Genomic DNA, 14,228 nt, shown 5'->3' on the forward strand with positions numbered 1-14,228 from the left:
ATGTCCCACTAATAAACTCCAAATGTGGCTCTTAATCTTGATCGAGTACTATACTGGATATTGCTTGCAAGCAAATGCCACTATACAATTTTCCATAAACACATTTATACGTTGGTTCGAATCAGCCTATTGTATACATCGTGATTCCCTTAATCAGCTTAGAATCAGAATCTTCTTGGTTCTTTCGGTAAAGTCACGCAACTTTACCGAAAGAACCAAGAAGATGAATCCCTGCAGTCACGAAAGCTTTAAATCGAAATAGAATCAGAATATTTATTTATACCGGAGGAATCCGACGAGCTGTGAAGATTCTCCATTGTTGGCGTGCAGGTGGCGCTGAGTCGATTAATAACAACGCAGGGGCATGAGAGGCGGCTGCGGTTTCACCACGCCTTCACCCAAGCGGTGGCTTGACCGCGGCTGAACGACGATGCCTGGAGACGACGCCGAGACACTGGAAAGGCAGCGGCGGCGGCGATCCACGGGCGTGCCCAGCTCAGGGCTTGGTTCTGGCCGGAGTAGCTCGTTGCGCATCGGTGCCCAGTGCCACCTGACGGATGGAGGAGCCGAACTGCAAGGTGCTCAGCGTTTCTCCGCGGTTTGCGTCATCAGCGCTCACGGTGACAAACACACACGCCTGCCGGGAGACACACGCACGTACAAAGAAGAACCCCCGTATAGCCTTAACAGACTGTTGGGGCAAGTGCTGTTAGCGAGCACCTATGAAGGTCGGAACGGTACACGACGGGGTGGGTGGCCAGCACCACGCCCGACCGCCTTTGTCTCCCCAGTGGCAATGTTTACACACCGCACCAGGTACTCATTTGAGGCTGAGTCGACTTAGGGGAGGCCCGGGACCGGTTCAGATAATCGTCACTGGTGTTGGCCGTGAGCGGGAATCGAACTCGTGTCGCCGGGTTCATAGCGCAGCGCGCTAACCGCTACACCATCGCTCCCCATCACGCACGTACGCACACACACACACACAATGTAACAGCATCACCACTACCGCCACCGCCATCAACATCATCAAGATTAGAAAAAAAATTGCCATCACTGATTTCGACAGACAAGCCAACGCGACGTTGCGGTCTCAGGTTTGCTAAAAGATACCTTCCACTTCCAGGGGCCACTGTAAGTATGTACGTATAATTTCTCACGCACCGTACGTAGCAAGGCATGCTAATTGGAGGTACGGGGGAAGGACAACAAACTAAACACAAAAAAAAACTGTTCTTAAGAATGAAGGGTTGCGCTGCTCTGCGAGACACCCGAAAGAAAACTTCATCTCGTGACATGACGTTGATAGCCCGATCGTGGAAAAAAAACCTGTAAAAATGACAAATACAAACAAGCCTGCCACAGAACACAACGTATTGTGACACGGCGCTTTGCAAATAAGTAAGTAACTAAATAAATACTGTAATGGGCATCATCATCATTGTCATCACAAATTCCACATCTTTGTTTTTTGAGAAGGCAATCCCTGGACGTGCACGGATTCATCTCTATGAACCTGTCGCTGGGATACGGCGGTGTTGGGGAACGTCCCCGCTGGGTGGTGGATGAGGAACTCCTCTCTGGGGAAAACATCCAGAGGAGTCTTGGCCAGATAGCACCGACAGAAGGTGCCATGAACCAGCTGCGTGCAGCAGAAGAATACAACTCAGATTTCAAAACCCGGGATAGATGAGGCCTCGGTAGCTTTGGAAGGCAGCCGGCCGAGGAAAAGGGAACTTTTTCGGTTCGTGAAAGCAGGGATCAATCTTCTTGGTTCTTTCGGTAAAGTCACGTAGAAGGGAAATAATAAAATAATAAAAATAAAACATAACAAAATAATTAATATTATGTTGTATTTTTATTATTTTCTTAATAATAAAATAATAAAAATTACACATAATTAAATAATTAATATTATGTTTCATTTTTATTATTTCCTTTCTATGTGACTTTGCCGAAAGAACCAAGAAGATGAAAAGGGAACTGATTTAAGATGAACGTCTCCCAATCCGGATTGGGTCACCGCGGAAGGGAAGAGCCAAACCCTCCCCCCAAAATCCATCTCATGGAATTCAGTACAAGCCAGACTCTCATCTCCAGGTGTCCCGCTAACCCCTGCAGCTGGTGTCAGTAACAGTGTTTTTGTCAAATCAGCTCAAACATCACGAAATCATCTTTCAAGGCAACTGTAGTCATGCCCTTCTTTGTCTGGGTCATCAAAACGTGGGAAGGAATATTAAAAGACAGCACAGGCGGTTGAAATCGGTTTATTGCTGCACGACTAACAACCGAGTGCGGTACGATGGTGTATATGATGTATAGTTTCATTGTTAGGTGCCTTGAAGTGGTTCAACAACAACAACTAAAGCCACGATATGAATCTGATTTATTATTACCATTATAATTTATCATGAAGAGCACTGTCTGCGTCATCATCCATTTTTTATGTCTTGCCGGATAAATAACTTTCAGCTGATACGACTAAATACATCCACTATTTACTTCCAGAAAATTGTACCTAAAAATAAAATTTTGTTTGACATTAGGCACGGAATGATCAAAGCCTCAACGATTCAATGAATTGTCACAATTCAAGGTCGCGATTCGATTTCAGGATTCCGTTTTTGCTGTCGTTTGCCCTCGTGCTAAATATAAAATACACATCGCCATGAATGTACAGAATAAAATATGCAGCTGTACGAATCTGAGAAATCTATAGCGGCATAAATATACTGTGCAGCAGATTGAAAAAAACGATGGACACGCGCAAATCGTAAAAACGTGAGTTATTTCCTACACGGGCAATGTTCTGCACGTATCATAAGTGCAATAAACCACGCCAATCAACAAATTGTTACATCCCTACTTACAATGTTGGAATATGATTGATGGTGTTTTTTTGTGTGCGTGTGTGTCCACCCCTCCACGTGCGTTTTACCATTGCGGTTTCAGTCCCATCGATGCGTTTTCCCGTTGCCATTTCTTCTCGAAAAGCATTTCGCCGTTTGCAAACGTTTTGAGGATTAACAACACTGGGTCGGTGATGCTTCACAATTTGCGTCTCTAAAATGTGCGCCCCTCTTCATCGATGCAAGTTACGCCGAGCACATATTGCGTAAATAATTAAAACGATGCATGCTTCGTACGATTTGTTAAACAAGACCGAGCAAATAAAAAAAACTTGCTTGATGTTTTTTTTCCTCCTTCAATTATTTATGTTTTTTTTAATCTACAGTAGCATTCACGTGAGCGCTGACCCTTATGTTACAGTTACGAGGAGGATGCGCTTGAACAATGTCAGGCCTAATTGAATGTGACCAAAGGCGGGCTGGTCTGTAACTCGGGAAAGAGGCCGTGATATACACTTGACAAATTCGTGTATGACGTTATAATTTTTTGGTTAGAATGCGTAAATATATAAATGTGTCTTTAAAACCCGCCACCACCCAACACGGCCAACTCGTAAGGGTTGTCACGTAAACAGAACGTGCCAATTCGTCACTAGTACAGCACTAACCGGTGTGTTGGAGAGCCAAGCCACAACATTTACAATCTGAGTACGACGTTTCACCAGTAATTACTACTAGCTTCATCAGGCGACAGCCAGATTTGTGGAGAAGTCCATCTGTTTCGTTTCTTATATAGAGGCGTAGATGTGCTGACCACACTTATATATTTACGCGATCTAACCCAAAAAACCTCTATTATGGATAATATTGGTCGCGAAAGCCTACGTGTTAAACTAGTTCATGACAAATTCATTACTCTCGCCTATTTGAATTGTGGCAGGCCCAACAAGGAACAACAAACGCTGACACCGAAACGTCACTGGAGAGGATTCCAACCGCGTGCGTTTGATACGTCCCTCGTTGATTTCCTTCATCTGCCATGGCCAATTCTTCATAAGTGGCGGCATGTTTTCCATAATCACTTGTCAACGTAACTTGAACATTGACCGTTTAAGTACGATTCAACTTATAGCCGCTGTAAACCCATTTGGCCTCGTTGCAATCAGTCAACGCGCATTACGAATTGACAAGCGGTGAAATTGGCGACTTCCAATGTAGAAAAACCAGCCAGGGCGTGTTAATTAAGGCAGAGCTACAACACATTAATTTTTTTCATACCCACAAAAAAATGACGCACGTTTGTTTATCTCAATATGCCGGTACACACAAGAATAGGATTCATAAAATGTACAACATTGTATCGGTTTATATTTCACAGCAGGAAGTGACGACAGTTTGAGGTGGCCCAATGGCCCAGGGTTAGAGCGCTGACTAGGCACCAATGGCATTGTGGGTTTGAGCCTCAGCCAGTGATTAAATTTGGTTCTCAAGTGCATTGTGGGTTTGAGCCTCAGCCAGTGATTAAATTTGGTTCTCAAGTGCATCGAGCTGATGGTCTTAGCCCGGTCCCCAATGATTGTGCAACAAACCCCGTAATATTTAGGTTTTGTTTTCATAAAATTTCGCAAAATTCTACCTCTGGGAATGAAAAATATCAGTTTGGCTGCCATGCTAAAAATATGTTCTCTAAGCAGGTTGTGTGGGAAAACGCACTGCTTAGTTTGTGGATAAAAAAAGGAATTTGAAGGTAATTTGAACAAAGTTCAGTGAAGTTTGCTTCTCCAGGCCATTCTTAAAAGCAAATGGGTCGCTTTGTGAGGAGATCCAAATGGACGTTTTCCGACAATGCCAATTAGTAGAATTGTCAATCGGGTTTTGGAAAAAATAAAAAAAATAGAATAAAACCCTGAATGTAATGCTGGAAAAAAATACAGGGTGCTCCATCTACAGAAACCACACTGATATATCGTAACCCAGTCCTTGTGCAGTACGAGATTGGTCGAAAGAGATGGCCGTTTGTTGACTTGGCCGAGGTGGAAACAATTGCACGGTCCCCGTGGTCACCTGAAACAACCCCAGTGGATTTTCTCTGGTGGAGTTACATCGAACACCACGTGTGTGTGTGCACGCGACAAAATCCGTGAGACATCGCTGACTTCAACTGAAGGATCATGGAAGATTCTAAGCGGATCACACCGGCTATGTTGGATGAAGTTGCATCGGGAGAGTGTTCAAAATGTATTGAGGTTGACTGAAGGCATGCAGAGGGTTCGAATTTAAAATGTTTTGCATCTATAGTTTCTCCCTATTATTTTGGTATGGAATTTATGTGGGAAGCTGTTGCATGCGGTGGGGTAAAGTGGGGGTATTCCCACCTCTTCCAAGATGTCTGGCCTGTTATAGAGTTTGTCATAATAGCCACAAGAGGGGCTCTCATGAGCTTGCCCCAGTGGAGGCCCTACCACCAGTAGTGGTAGGGCGAGATGGTAACTATCTCCCCTGGTATACCTACCACCAGCAGTCGTGGGTCAGATCCCGACCCTGACGCATGCTTTCTATTCTTGGAGTGCGCATGTCTCTCCCCGTGGTCGCGTAGCTGTTTCTCTCCTGTTCCTCAGGTTTTTTCTCTCCACATATATAAACGTGCGTTCAGAGCATTTGGGCTGCTATAAAATGCCCACGTGATGAGCCACTTCGTGGAGCTGTCATTTGTGACCTGGTTGCTTCTGAAAAGGAGCTAAATAGCTCAGTAGGCCTAAACCTGCTAAAGTAAATATAGTTTAAATCGCTTAAAATTATTCCCTCCGAGCTAATGCATGACGACAATTCTCGCGGACGTTGAGTGGTGCCGTGAGAGGACAAACCTTGGCGTTCCCACCCAGGGCTGGCTGCAGGAGGTGGGTGAGCTTGGAGTTCCGGTAGGGCACGTGCAAGGAGCCATTGCGTAGGGCTAGAAACACCTGTGCACGGTCACACAACACAACCACGTCAAACCGCCGGCGTTTTATCGCACACTCCCCTTCACAACAAACGCAGCTCTCCGGCGGGTTGCACGACGCGATGCTCGGCACGATGCCCGACGTTTGTCTCACACGTGCCGGGCAGCTGCTTTGGGAACTCAAAACGATGGACGTCACGTGGAGCGACACGAGGTACAAACTGAAAACAAGTCGGGGTGCGATGCAGCACAACCGTCAAAAAAAACCTACGCAGAAGTATAGACTAACGGTCTATGCCTCACACCTGTAAAACTAAACAAAAACTAAACTATAGTGATAGGTTTTTACCCTTTCAACTGGTACAAAAACTGACACCTTTATACAAGGCATCATGTTTGCAATAACCACAACACAAGCAGTCAAAATGCAAACAAAAAGAAACAACTCTGATGATGGTATGCACTGTCCTTGAAGTTGATTGGTCCACACCCGAGACAGCTTTTCTTAGAGCCTCGTCTCCATTGGTGTTGGACCAGATGACGCCAAAAGGCCTACAACTCAAAACAGCGCACTATCAGAGTATTGAGAGCTCGGGGTAAGCATTTACACTATGAGACCTCCTTTACCGGTGGCAAAATATAGTGATAGGTTTTTACCCTTGTATAAAGGTGTCAGTTATTGTACCAGTTGAAAGGCTAAAAACCTATCACTATATTTTTCCACTGGTAAAGGAGGTCTCATAGTGTAAAAACTAAACTCTTTTTTAATTTCACAAGGTAAGGTCCACTGAGCTATGGGCTTTGTTTCAGAAGCGACCTGGTCACAAATGACAGCTCAACGAAGTGGCTTATCACGTGGGAATTTAAAGCAGACAAATACTCCAAAGGCACGTTTCTAAACGTGGAGGGAAAAACCGGGGGACCCGGAAAAAAAGAAACAAGACCACTGGGACGGAAACATGCAAACTCCAAATATACAGCAGGCCTTAGGGACGGGATCTAACCCACGACCTCCTGCATACCACGCGAGGTAGTTAACATCTCCCCACGGGACACCTGTGCGCCCAACATGTGCTTGCGATGCAGTGCAGCACCACGGTTGGCATGGGCCCTGGTGCAAGGAATGAATGGGGTCCCCTGGCAATGTCTTTGTAGCGCCATGCCTGGGTCCTGGTTGCAGTTCCACCATCTGCACACTTGATAATACGAAACTGAACACATTCGTCAGTAACACTGCCGTTAAAAAAGAAAAGAACAAATATGTGTGCTGTGAAATGTATGTGCGTTCAACTTATTTCGCACTGTACATAGCCAACTGTGCTAATCGGAGGTGCAGGGAAGGACAATAAACATTAACACAAAAAGCACTCACGAATAAATTAGTTTTCAATCGATATTTAAATGTGCGTAGCTCCAGTGGCTTCCTAATATCGGAAGGAAGAGTGTTCCAGACGGCCGCAGAAGGGCATCTGAAAGCGCGCAGATGCGGTCACCACCGTCTTTGTTCAATGGCCAGCCGAAAGCCACTGCGAGGATGAAATATATTGCCCGTTCGATGTTTTTCTTTATTAGGCAGCGCTATTGACGAATGCGTTGAGATGTCGTTACGTGTGCTTGTGTACCACTGCCAACGCAGCATCGTCAACCAAGGTGCACACTTGAACGCCATACCCCTGCACGGAAGTGTAATGCACATCTTCAGCATTGCTCACTCCTACAGGATTATTGTTAAGTATTCAGAAAAGTATGGATTCATCAGTTGCTAATGATTCTTGAGCTCATGTTTAATGCATCGAATTGCAACGCGTAGGAATCAATGTCCTTCAATCTCTATACGTCGTAAGTAATGAGACCATGTCAACCCAGCGACCAATCGAAGTGCTACCATTAACCAGGATGTTAGATACATGAAGAAGGGCGGCACTAGGATTGATTATGATCAATTATTATTGAATCGGAATGTCAAGTCGAGCAAGCATTCGCATTCAAATCGGGGCGAGAGAGTAGTGCTGTAATTCACTGACCCCAAGAAACTGCCCAGCAATTGCTTGCTGTACATTTACAACGTTCATAGAACGTTTCTACACGTACCTCTATTGTGAATATCATACAGAATCGCAACGAATCGTTTATCTTTTTTTAAAGTTATTTAGTTGTAAATCTTGACTTAAAGCTTTCGTGACTGAAGGAATTCATGTTCTTTGGGTCTTTCGGTAAAGTCACGTAGATAGGTAAAACAATTAAATTAAAATAAAAAATGTTTTTAATTAATTTTAATTTCATTTTTTTACCTACGTGACTTCACCGAAACAACTAAGAGTATGAATCCTTGCAGTCACGAAAGCTTCAAATCTAGAATTCACGTAGATAGGTTCAAAGAAAATAACAACAAATCATTTTAAAACAACTACGACGTTTCGATCGCAACACAAGCAGTCGTCATCAGGAAAAGGGGGGTTAGCTTCTAAAGGCAAACAGTTTATAAAGGTAGCAGCCAATGTTAATGTAAGTGGTGGGCTGCCAGGTAAAAATGAGCATGTTAATGTAAGATCGCTGAGCGGCCTCCACGGCGAGCGCGCCGAGAGCCAACTCGTGCGCCAACCTCGAGAATGCTGCGAGGCGATGTTCCATTAACATGCTCATTTTTACCTGGCAGCCCACCACTTACATTAACATTGGCTGCTACGTTTACAAACAGTTTGCCTTTAGAAGTTAACCCCCCCCCCTTTTCCTGATGACGACCGCTTGTGTTGCGATCGAAACGTCGTAGTTTTTTGTTTGTTATTTTCTTTGAACTATTCTACGTGATTTTACAGAAAGACCCAAAGAATATTAGTTTGTGTAACATTCAATTACAAAGGGGTTAGGTGGGTGGGTTTGAAAGTCCCATTACTAAAAAAGCACGACTTTCTCAACTTCAAGGCGCTCTTAATATCTTATCAGAGATACGTCAATCCGAACATTCACAGGATAAGCCACGTGGTCTTTGACAACAAGAACACTGATTTGCGTGCCAGTAGCCGAATTGAGAGATGACCTCCGTCGCAAGAAATGGGGTTTCTCAAGGTAACTTCTACGGGCAGTGGTGATGTGGCCTACGCGGCTCATGGCGGTGACCTCAGCGTCAGCACACTGATCTGGCACAGCGAAAAACCCTCCTTTCAAATCCAGGCAATAACCCAGCATTAAATCTGTGGGTTAGGCCAGCTTCTTCGGGTGTAGTGAGTTGATCGTCTCAGCTCTGTCATCAATGACTCATCAATAAAACAACAAACATCATAAAATATTGTTTTCCACTTTACCCTTTCCCATTGCGATGACGTATGTGTACGTCATCAGTTTTACTTCCATAAAAGGCCATGCGGGAGGGTGTGTGGCACAGTTTGGCGCCAGCTATCGTAGAGTGTGGTCGTGTTGCTACAGTTCTCTGCGGTGAGTAACAATGTCTTTAAAAACAACGGCGCTACACCTCTCTAAATAAACTGAACGCCGAGCCGATTGCACGTTCCGAGATTCAGCGGTGAACGGGACACCCACACCCTGCAATTCGCAGGCGTATCGGAACGGGAAAGGGTTAATTTGGCAAATTCCAGCTTTCAGAAATTATTGGCATGCAAGTGAACACTATGAGCAGAGTAGTAAACATCTGCTGCCAGTGCAGCTAAAGTGAATTCCAATAAAGAGTACAATCTTCTTGGGGGCCGTCCATAAATGACGTCACGCGATTTTGGACGATTTTTGACCCCCCCCCCCCCGTCACACGGCGTCACAAAAAGTCAGACCCCCCTCAAATATGACGTCACAAAGCTCTGCCCCCCCAAAAAACTTAATAATAACATGCTTCAATCGCTTTAAACTATCGTCATTGTAGTGCGTATTTAATGTGCCGCTGCACTCTAATGTTGTAGGAGAAAACATTTATTAAAAAGTATATTTAATTAAGTAGAACGTGTTGTATATATTTATTTAAAGTTGCGCATTATTTACGTGACGTCACATTTCTCAACCCCTCCCTCGTCACACGTCGTCACAAATGTCTGACCCGCCCCCCCCCAGGTGCGTGACGTCATTTATGGACGGCCCCTTGGTGATGTACAGGACAATTCTCAAGAATCGTATTTCGATTTAAAGCTTTCGTGACTGCAGGGATTCATCTTCTTGGTTCTTTCAGTAAAGTCACGTAGAAGGGAAATAATAAAATAATAAAAATAAAACATAATAAAATAAAATTCTCACGACGTTTCGGCCACAACGCAAGCAGCCGTCCTCAGGTGAAGAACAGGTCTGTCGGAAAGACAGCGTCTGAATGATCTGTTCTTCACCTGAGGACGGCTGCTTGCGCTGTGGCCGAAACGTCGTGAGAATTGTATTTTATTATGTTTAATTTTTATTATTTTATTATTTCCCTTCTATGTGACTTTACCGAAAGAACCAAGAAGAAGAATCGTATTGTCCGCTATCATATGCCACATCAGCAGAACTAGGTCTATAGATCATAGGAGGTTTTTTTATGGATCCCACAGCTCCTTCAGATGATAGAAATTGTGGGTAACAGTGTCGGGGAGAAGACCGAGTTCTCATGTATTTCTGTAAATCCATCTTCTGGGGCTATTCTCTCACAAATGATGGTACACTGTCAGCTGTGACATTTTAGAAAGCAAATGTCGTTGAATGAAGATGCGATGTGCACAGAACAAATGGAATTTAGAACCAGAAACAATTTTTTTATTTTACCAGATAAGGACCACTGAGCGATTAGCTATTTTTCAGAAGCGACCTGACCACGAATTATAGCTCAACGGCTTATCGCGTAGAAATTGATAGCAGTCAAATACTCCAAATGGATGTTTCTCAATTTAATTTGACCGACAAAAATAAATAGCTAGCAGGAGTTATAGCTATCATGAGTGTAATGATTAGCAGTGCTGGCACACGTGAATAAGGCATGCACAATTCTCTATTGACTGCTAATGAAAGTATACACTGGATTGGCACAATTGGATGAGAGGGGAAATGCCCAGTCGCCCCGTAGACCTTGAATCATTGGCAACCAATTGCCAGTACTCATGCGGTGATTCATAAAGATTTCTAATGCATGTAGATGGCCTACTGCTAAAATAGCATGTGATGCAGTCGACACGATCTTACCCTAATTTCACTCAACACTGCAATGAAATTAAGTGGACCGGACTGTATCTAATTGGGGTAGCGCGCCAGTATTATGGCCAGCAGGTCGCTGGTTCAACCTCCTGGATGGCAGTTGGAACGGAGGTGCAAATCTCTTAAATCCCGCCGCCTCTACCCACCCAGAGGGATTCCCCGCAGTTAGTCGCTTGGCAGGTCGCATATGGTGGGGCGACGTGTGGCTGCTCCCACCGCCGATTGGCGCGGTTGGCGACGTGCGGTGCGAAAGAAGTTCAACGTACATCTTAGCCAGCGTGGAAGAGTCGGTGAAATATCCTCTGCAAAGGGGTTTTCGAGTAGTCCCCCTTGTGCGGGCACCTTCTGCGCGCGCATGAGCATGAGCAAGCAATTGCAGGGCACCACCTTTACCGTTGGCAGTACCAACTATTGAATAGGCATCGTGAGTCACCGAGTGACTGATTGGTGCCAATTACGATGCAGTTTTAATAGGACCAGAAAGCTGAAACGTGGTATAAATATAGTTGTGTTTGTGAATACTGTACCGAGATGAATCTTCAAATGTTAATTTAAAATTAAAAAACGAAAACCTTTGATTTTCGATTTAAAGCTTTCGTGACTGCAGGGATTCATCTTCTTGGTTCTTTCGGTAAAGTCACGTAGAAGGGAAGTAATAAAATAATAAAAATAAAACATAATAAAACAATTCTCACGACGTTTCGGCCACAACGCAAGCAGCCGTCCTCAGGCGAAGAATGAGAACATTATCAAGCTAGGAGCTTATATAGGTGTTGCGAGGAGGAGCGCCTTAACAAAAGAATGTGCATATGAAGAGGAATTTAGCATACCAATGGACAATGCGTAGGAGGTGGGCGGAGGGGTTTCAAAGTCCCATTATGCCCATGCATTATGCAGGATCAACAGCACCACGGGGGGGGCGCAAGGAACAGCGTTAATAAAGGAAAGGAATGTTAGTGATATGTAGCTGCATTTACCAAACAACCACGTAGAAAACCAAAGTAAAAACTACATAAAAAACTAAAATATAAACTGAAACTTACTATACTCTACAAAAAGCTGAGTTACTAACAACAAATAATAAATTACAATTCTACGTCGTAAGAAGTATATAATATACTTCCATCTAAACTTTATTCTCTTAGCATATACAGTACTATATACTGCCATAGATAAACCCAACATTAAATTATATACTGTATTGCTGTAAACCACCCTATACTTTATACATTTTAATATAACACTATGTATTATTCAACTCACCCTAATGTGTATCGAAATGGTTTATTACGTCCTTCCAATGATTGCTAAGCCTGAATCCATCTTCTCGGTTAAAATTGTCTCTGTGTTTGTATATGTGAATCGCCTCATGAACGAATCTCTCATGATAGCCAGATGGCTTGCAGAGAACCTCCGTCTTGGAGAAGTCAATGTCATGTGAGCCCACTGAGTTGTAACAGTGGTCTGCCACGGCTGAGGTGTTTGTCCTACCGTGTTTTAGATCAGCTTTATGTTCACGAATGCGGTCTGAGACGTGTCGTTTGGTTTCCCCAATGTAACTGCTTCCACAGAGGCAACTTAGTTTGTAGACGCCAGGGTACTGTATGTCTGGAATCACATCTTTTACAGATGGTACCAGATCACGGACTTTATGTACTGTGTTGAATCGGACCTGGATCTTGTGTTTAATCAGGATTTTGGAGATCTTTTTTGTGACCCCAGCAATGTAGGGTAAGGTGATGGTCTTGAAAGGCTCCTCAACAGGATCTTTCCTGATGGTTGGAGTGATGGCTTTGCGGATTGTGTAGTCGGAGTAACCATTAGCCTTAAGAGCTTGGCGTACGTGTTTGAGTTCACTGGAAATGTGTTCATGGTCGGAGATGCATTGGGCTCTATGATATAGAGTCTTGATGAGGGAATTCTTCTGGGATGGATGGTGGTGGGAATCCGGTTTTAGATAAGCATCCGTGTGGGTGGCTTTCCTGTAGACAGAGTGGCTCATTGAACCATCAGGTCTCCTTTTGATTAGGACATCCAAAAAGGGTAGCTTGCCATCATTTTCGACGTCCATAGTGAATCTGATGGCTGGGTGTATGGAATTGATGTGGTCGAGGCCACATGGCCGGCCTGCTCTAGACCATTTTCTCGACCACATCAATTCCATACACCCAGCCATCAGATTCACCATGGACGTCGAAAATGATGGCAAGCTACCCTTTTTGGATGTCCTAATCAAAAGGAGACCTGATGGTTCAATGAGCCACTCTGTCTACAGGAAAGCCACCCACACGGATGCTTATCTAAAACCGGATTCCCACCACCATCCATCCCAGAAGAATTCCCTCATCAAGACTCTATATCATAGAGCCCAATGCATCTCCGACCATGAACACATTTCCAGTGAACTCAAACACGTACGCCAAGCTCTTAAGGCTAATGGTTACTCCGACTACACAATCCGCAAAGCCATCACTCCAACCATCAAGAAAGATCCTGTTGAGGAGCCTTTCAAGACCATCACCTTACCCTACATTGCTGGGGTCACAAAAAAGATCTCCAAAATCCTGATTAAACACAAGATCCAGGTCCGATTCAACACAGTACATAAAGTCCGTGATCTGGTACCATCTGTAAAAGATGTGATTCCAGACATACAGTACCCTGGCGTCTACAAACTAAGTTGCCTCTGTGGAAGCAGTTACATTGGGGAAACCAAACGACACGTCTCAGACCGCATTCGTGAACATAAAGCTGATCTAAAACACGGTAGGACAAACACCTCAGCCGTGGCAGACCACTGTTACAACTCAGTGGGCTCACATGACATTGACTTCTCCAAGACGGAGGTTCTCTGCAAGCCATCTGGCTATCATGAGAGATTCGTTCATGAGGCGATTCACATATACAAACACATAGACCATTTTAACCGAGAAGATGGATTCAGGCTTAGCAATCATTGGAAGGACGTAATAAACCATTTCGATACACATTAGGGTGAGTTGAATAATACATAGTGTTATATTAAAATGTATAAAGTATAGGGTGGTTTACAGCAATACAGTATATAATTTAATGTTGGGTTTATCTATGGCAGTATATAGTACTGTATATGCTAAGAGAATAAAGTTTAGATGGAAGTATATTATATACTTCTTACGACGTAGAATTGTAATTTATTATTTGTTGTTAGTAACTCAGCTTATTGTAGAGTATAGTAAGTTTCAGTTTATATTTTAGTTTTTTATGTAGTTTTTACTTTGGTTTTCTACGTGGTTGTTTGG

The 14,228-nt window shown here is 43.9% G+C and overlaps 1 protein-coding gene across 1 annotated transcript in view; it reads right to left on the reverse strand.

Moving 5' to 3' along the window:
- Positions 1–496: 496 nt before the first annotated feature.
- The window catches only part of LOC144946243 (kinesin-like protein KIFC3), a 30,739-nt gene continuing 17,007 nt past the window's right edge, over positions 497–14,228 (reverse strand). Inside the window, exons 10-11 of the mRNA XM_078875135.1 lie at positions 5,714–5,809; positions 497–637 (exon numbers count right to left, since the gene is read on the reverse strand). Of these exons, the coding sequence (XP_078731261.1) occupies positions 497–637; positions 5,714–5,809 (237 nt within the window). The remainder of the gene's footprint in view (positions 638–5,713; positions 5,810–14,228) is intronic.

This window comes from Lampetra fluviatilis, chromosome 40, assembly GCF_964198595.1.
Source record: "Lampetra fluviatilis chromosome 40, kcLamFluv1.1, whole genome shotgun sequence".
NCBI classification, from domain to species: Eukaryota; Metazoa; Chordata; class Hyperoartia; order Petromyzontiformes; family Petromyzontidae; genus Lampetra; species Lampetra fluviatilis.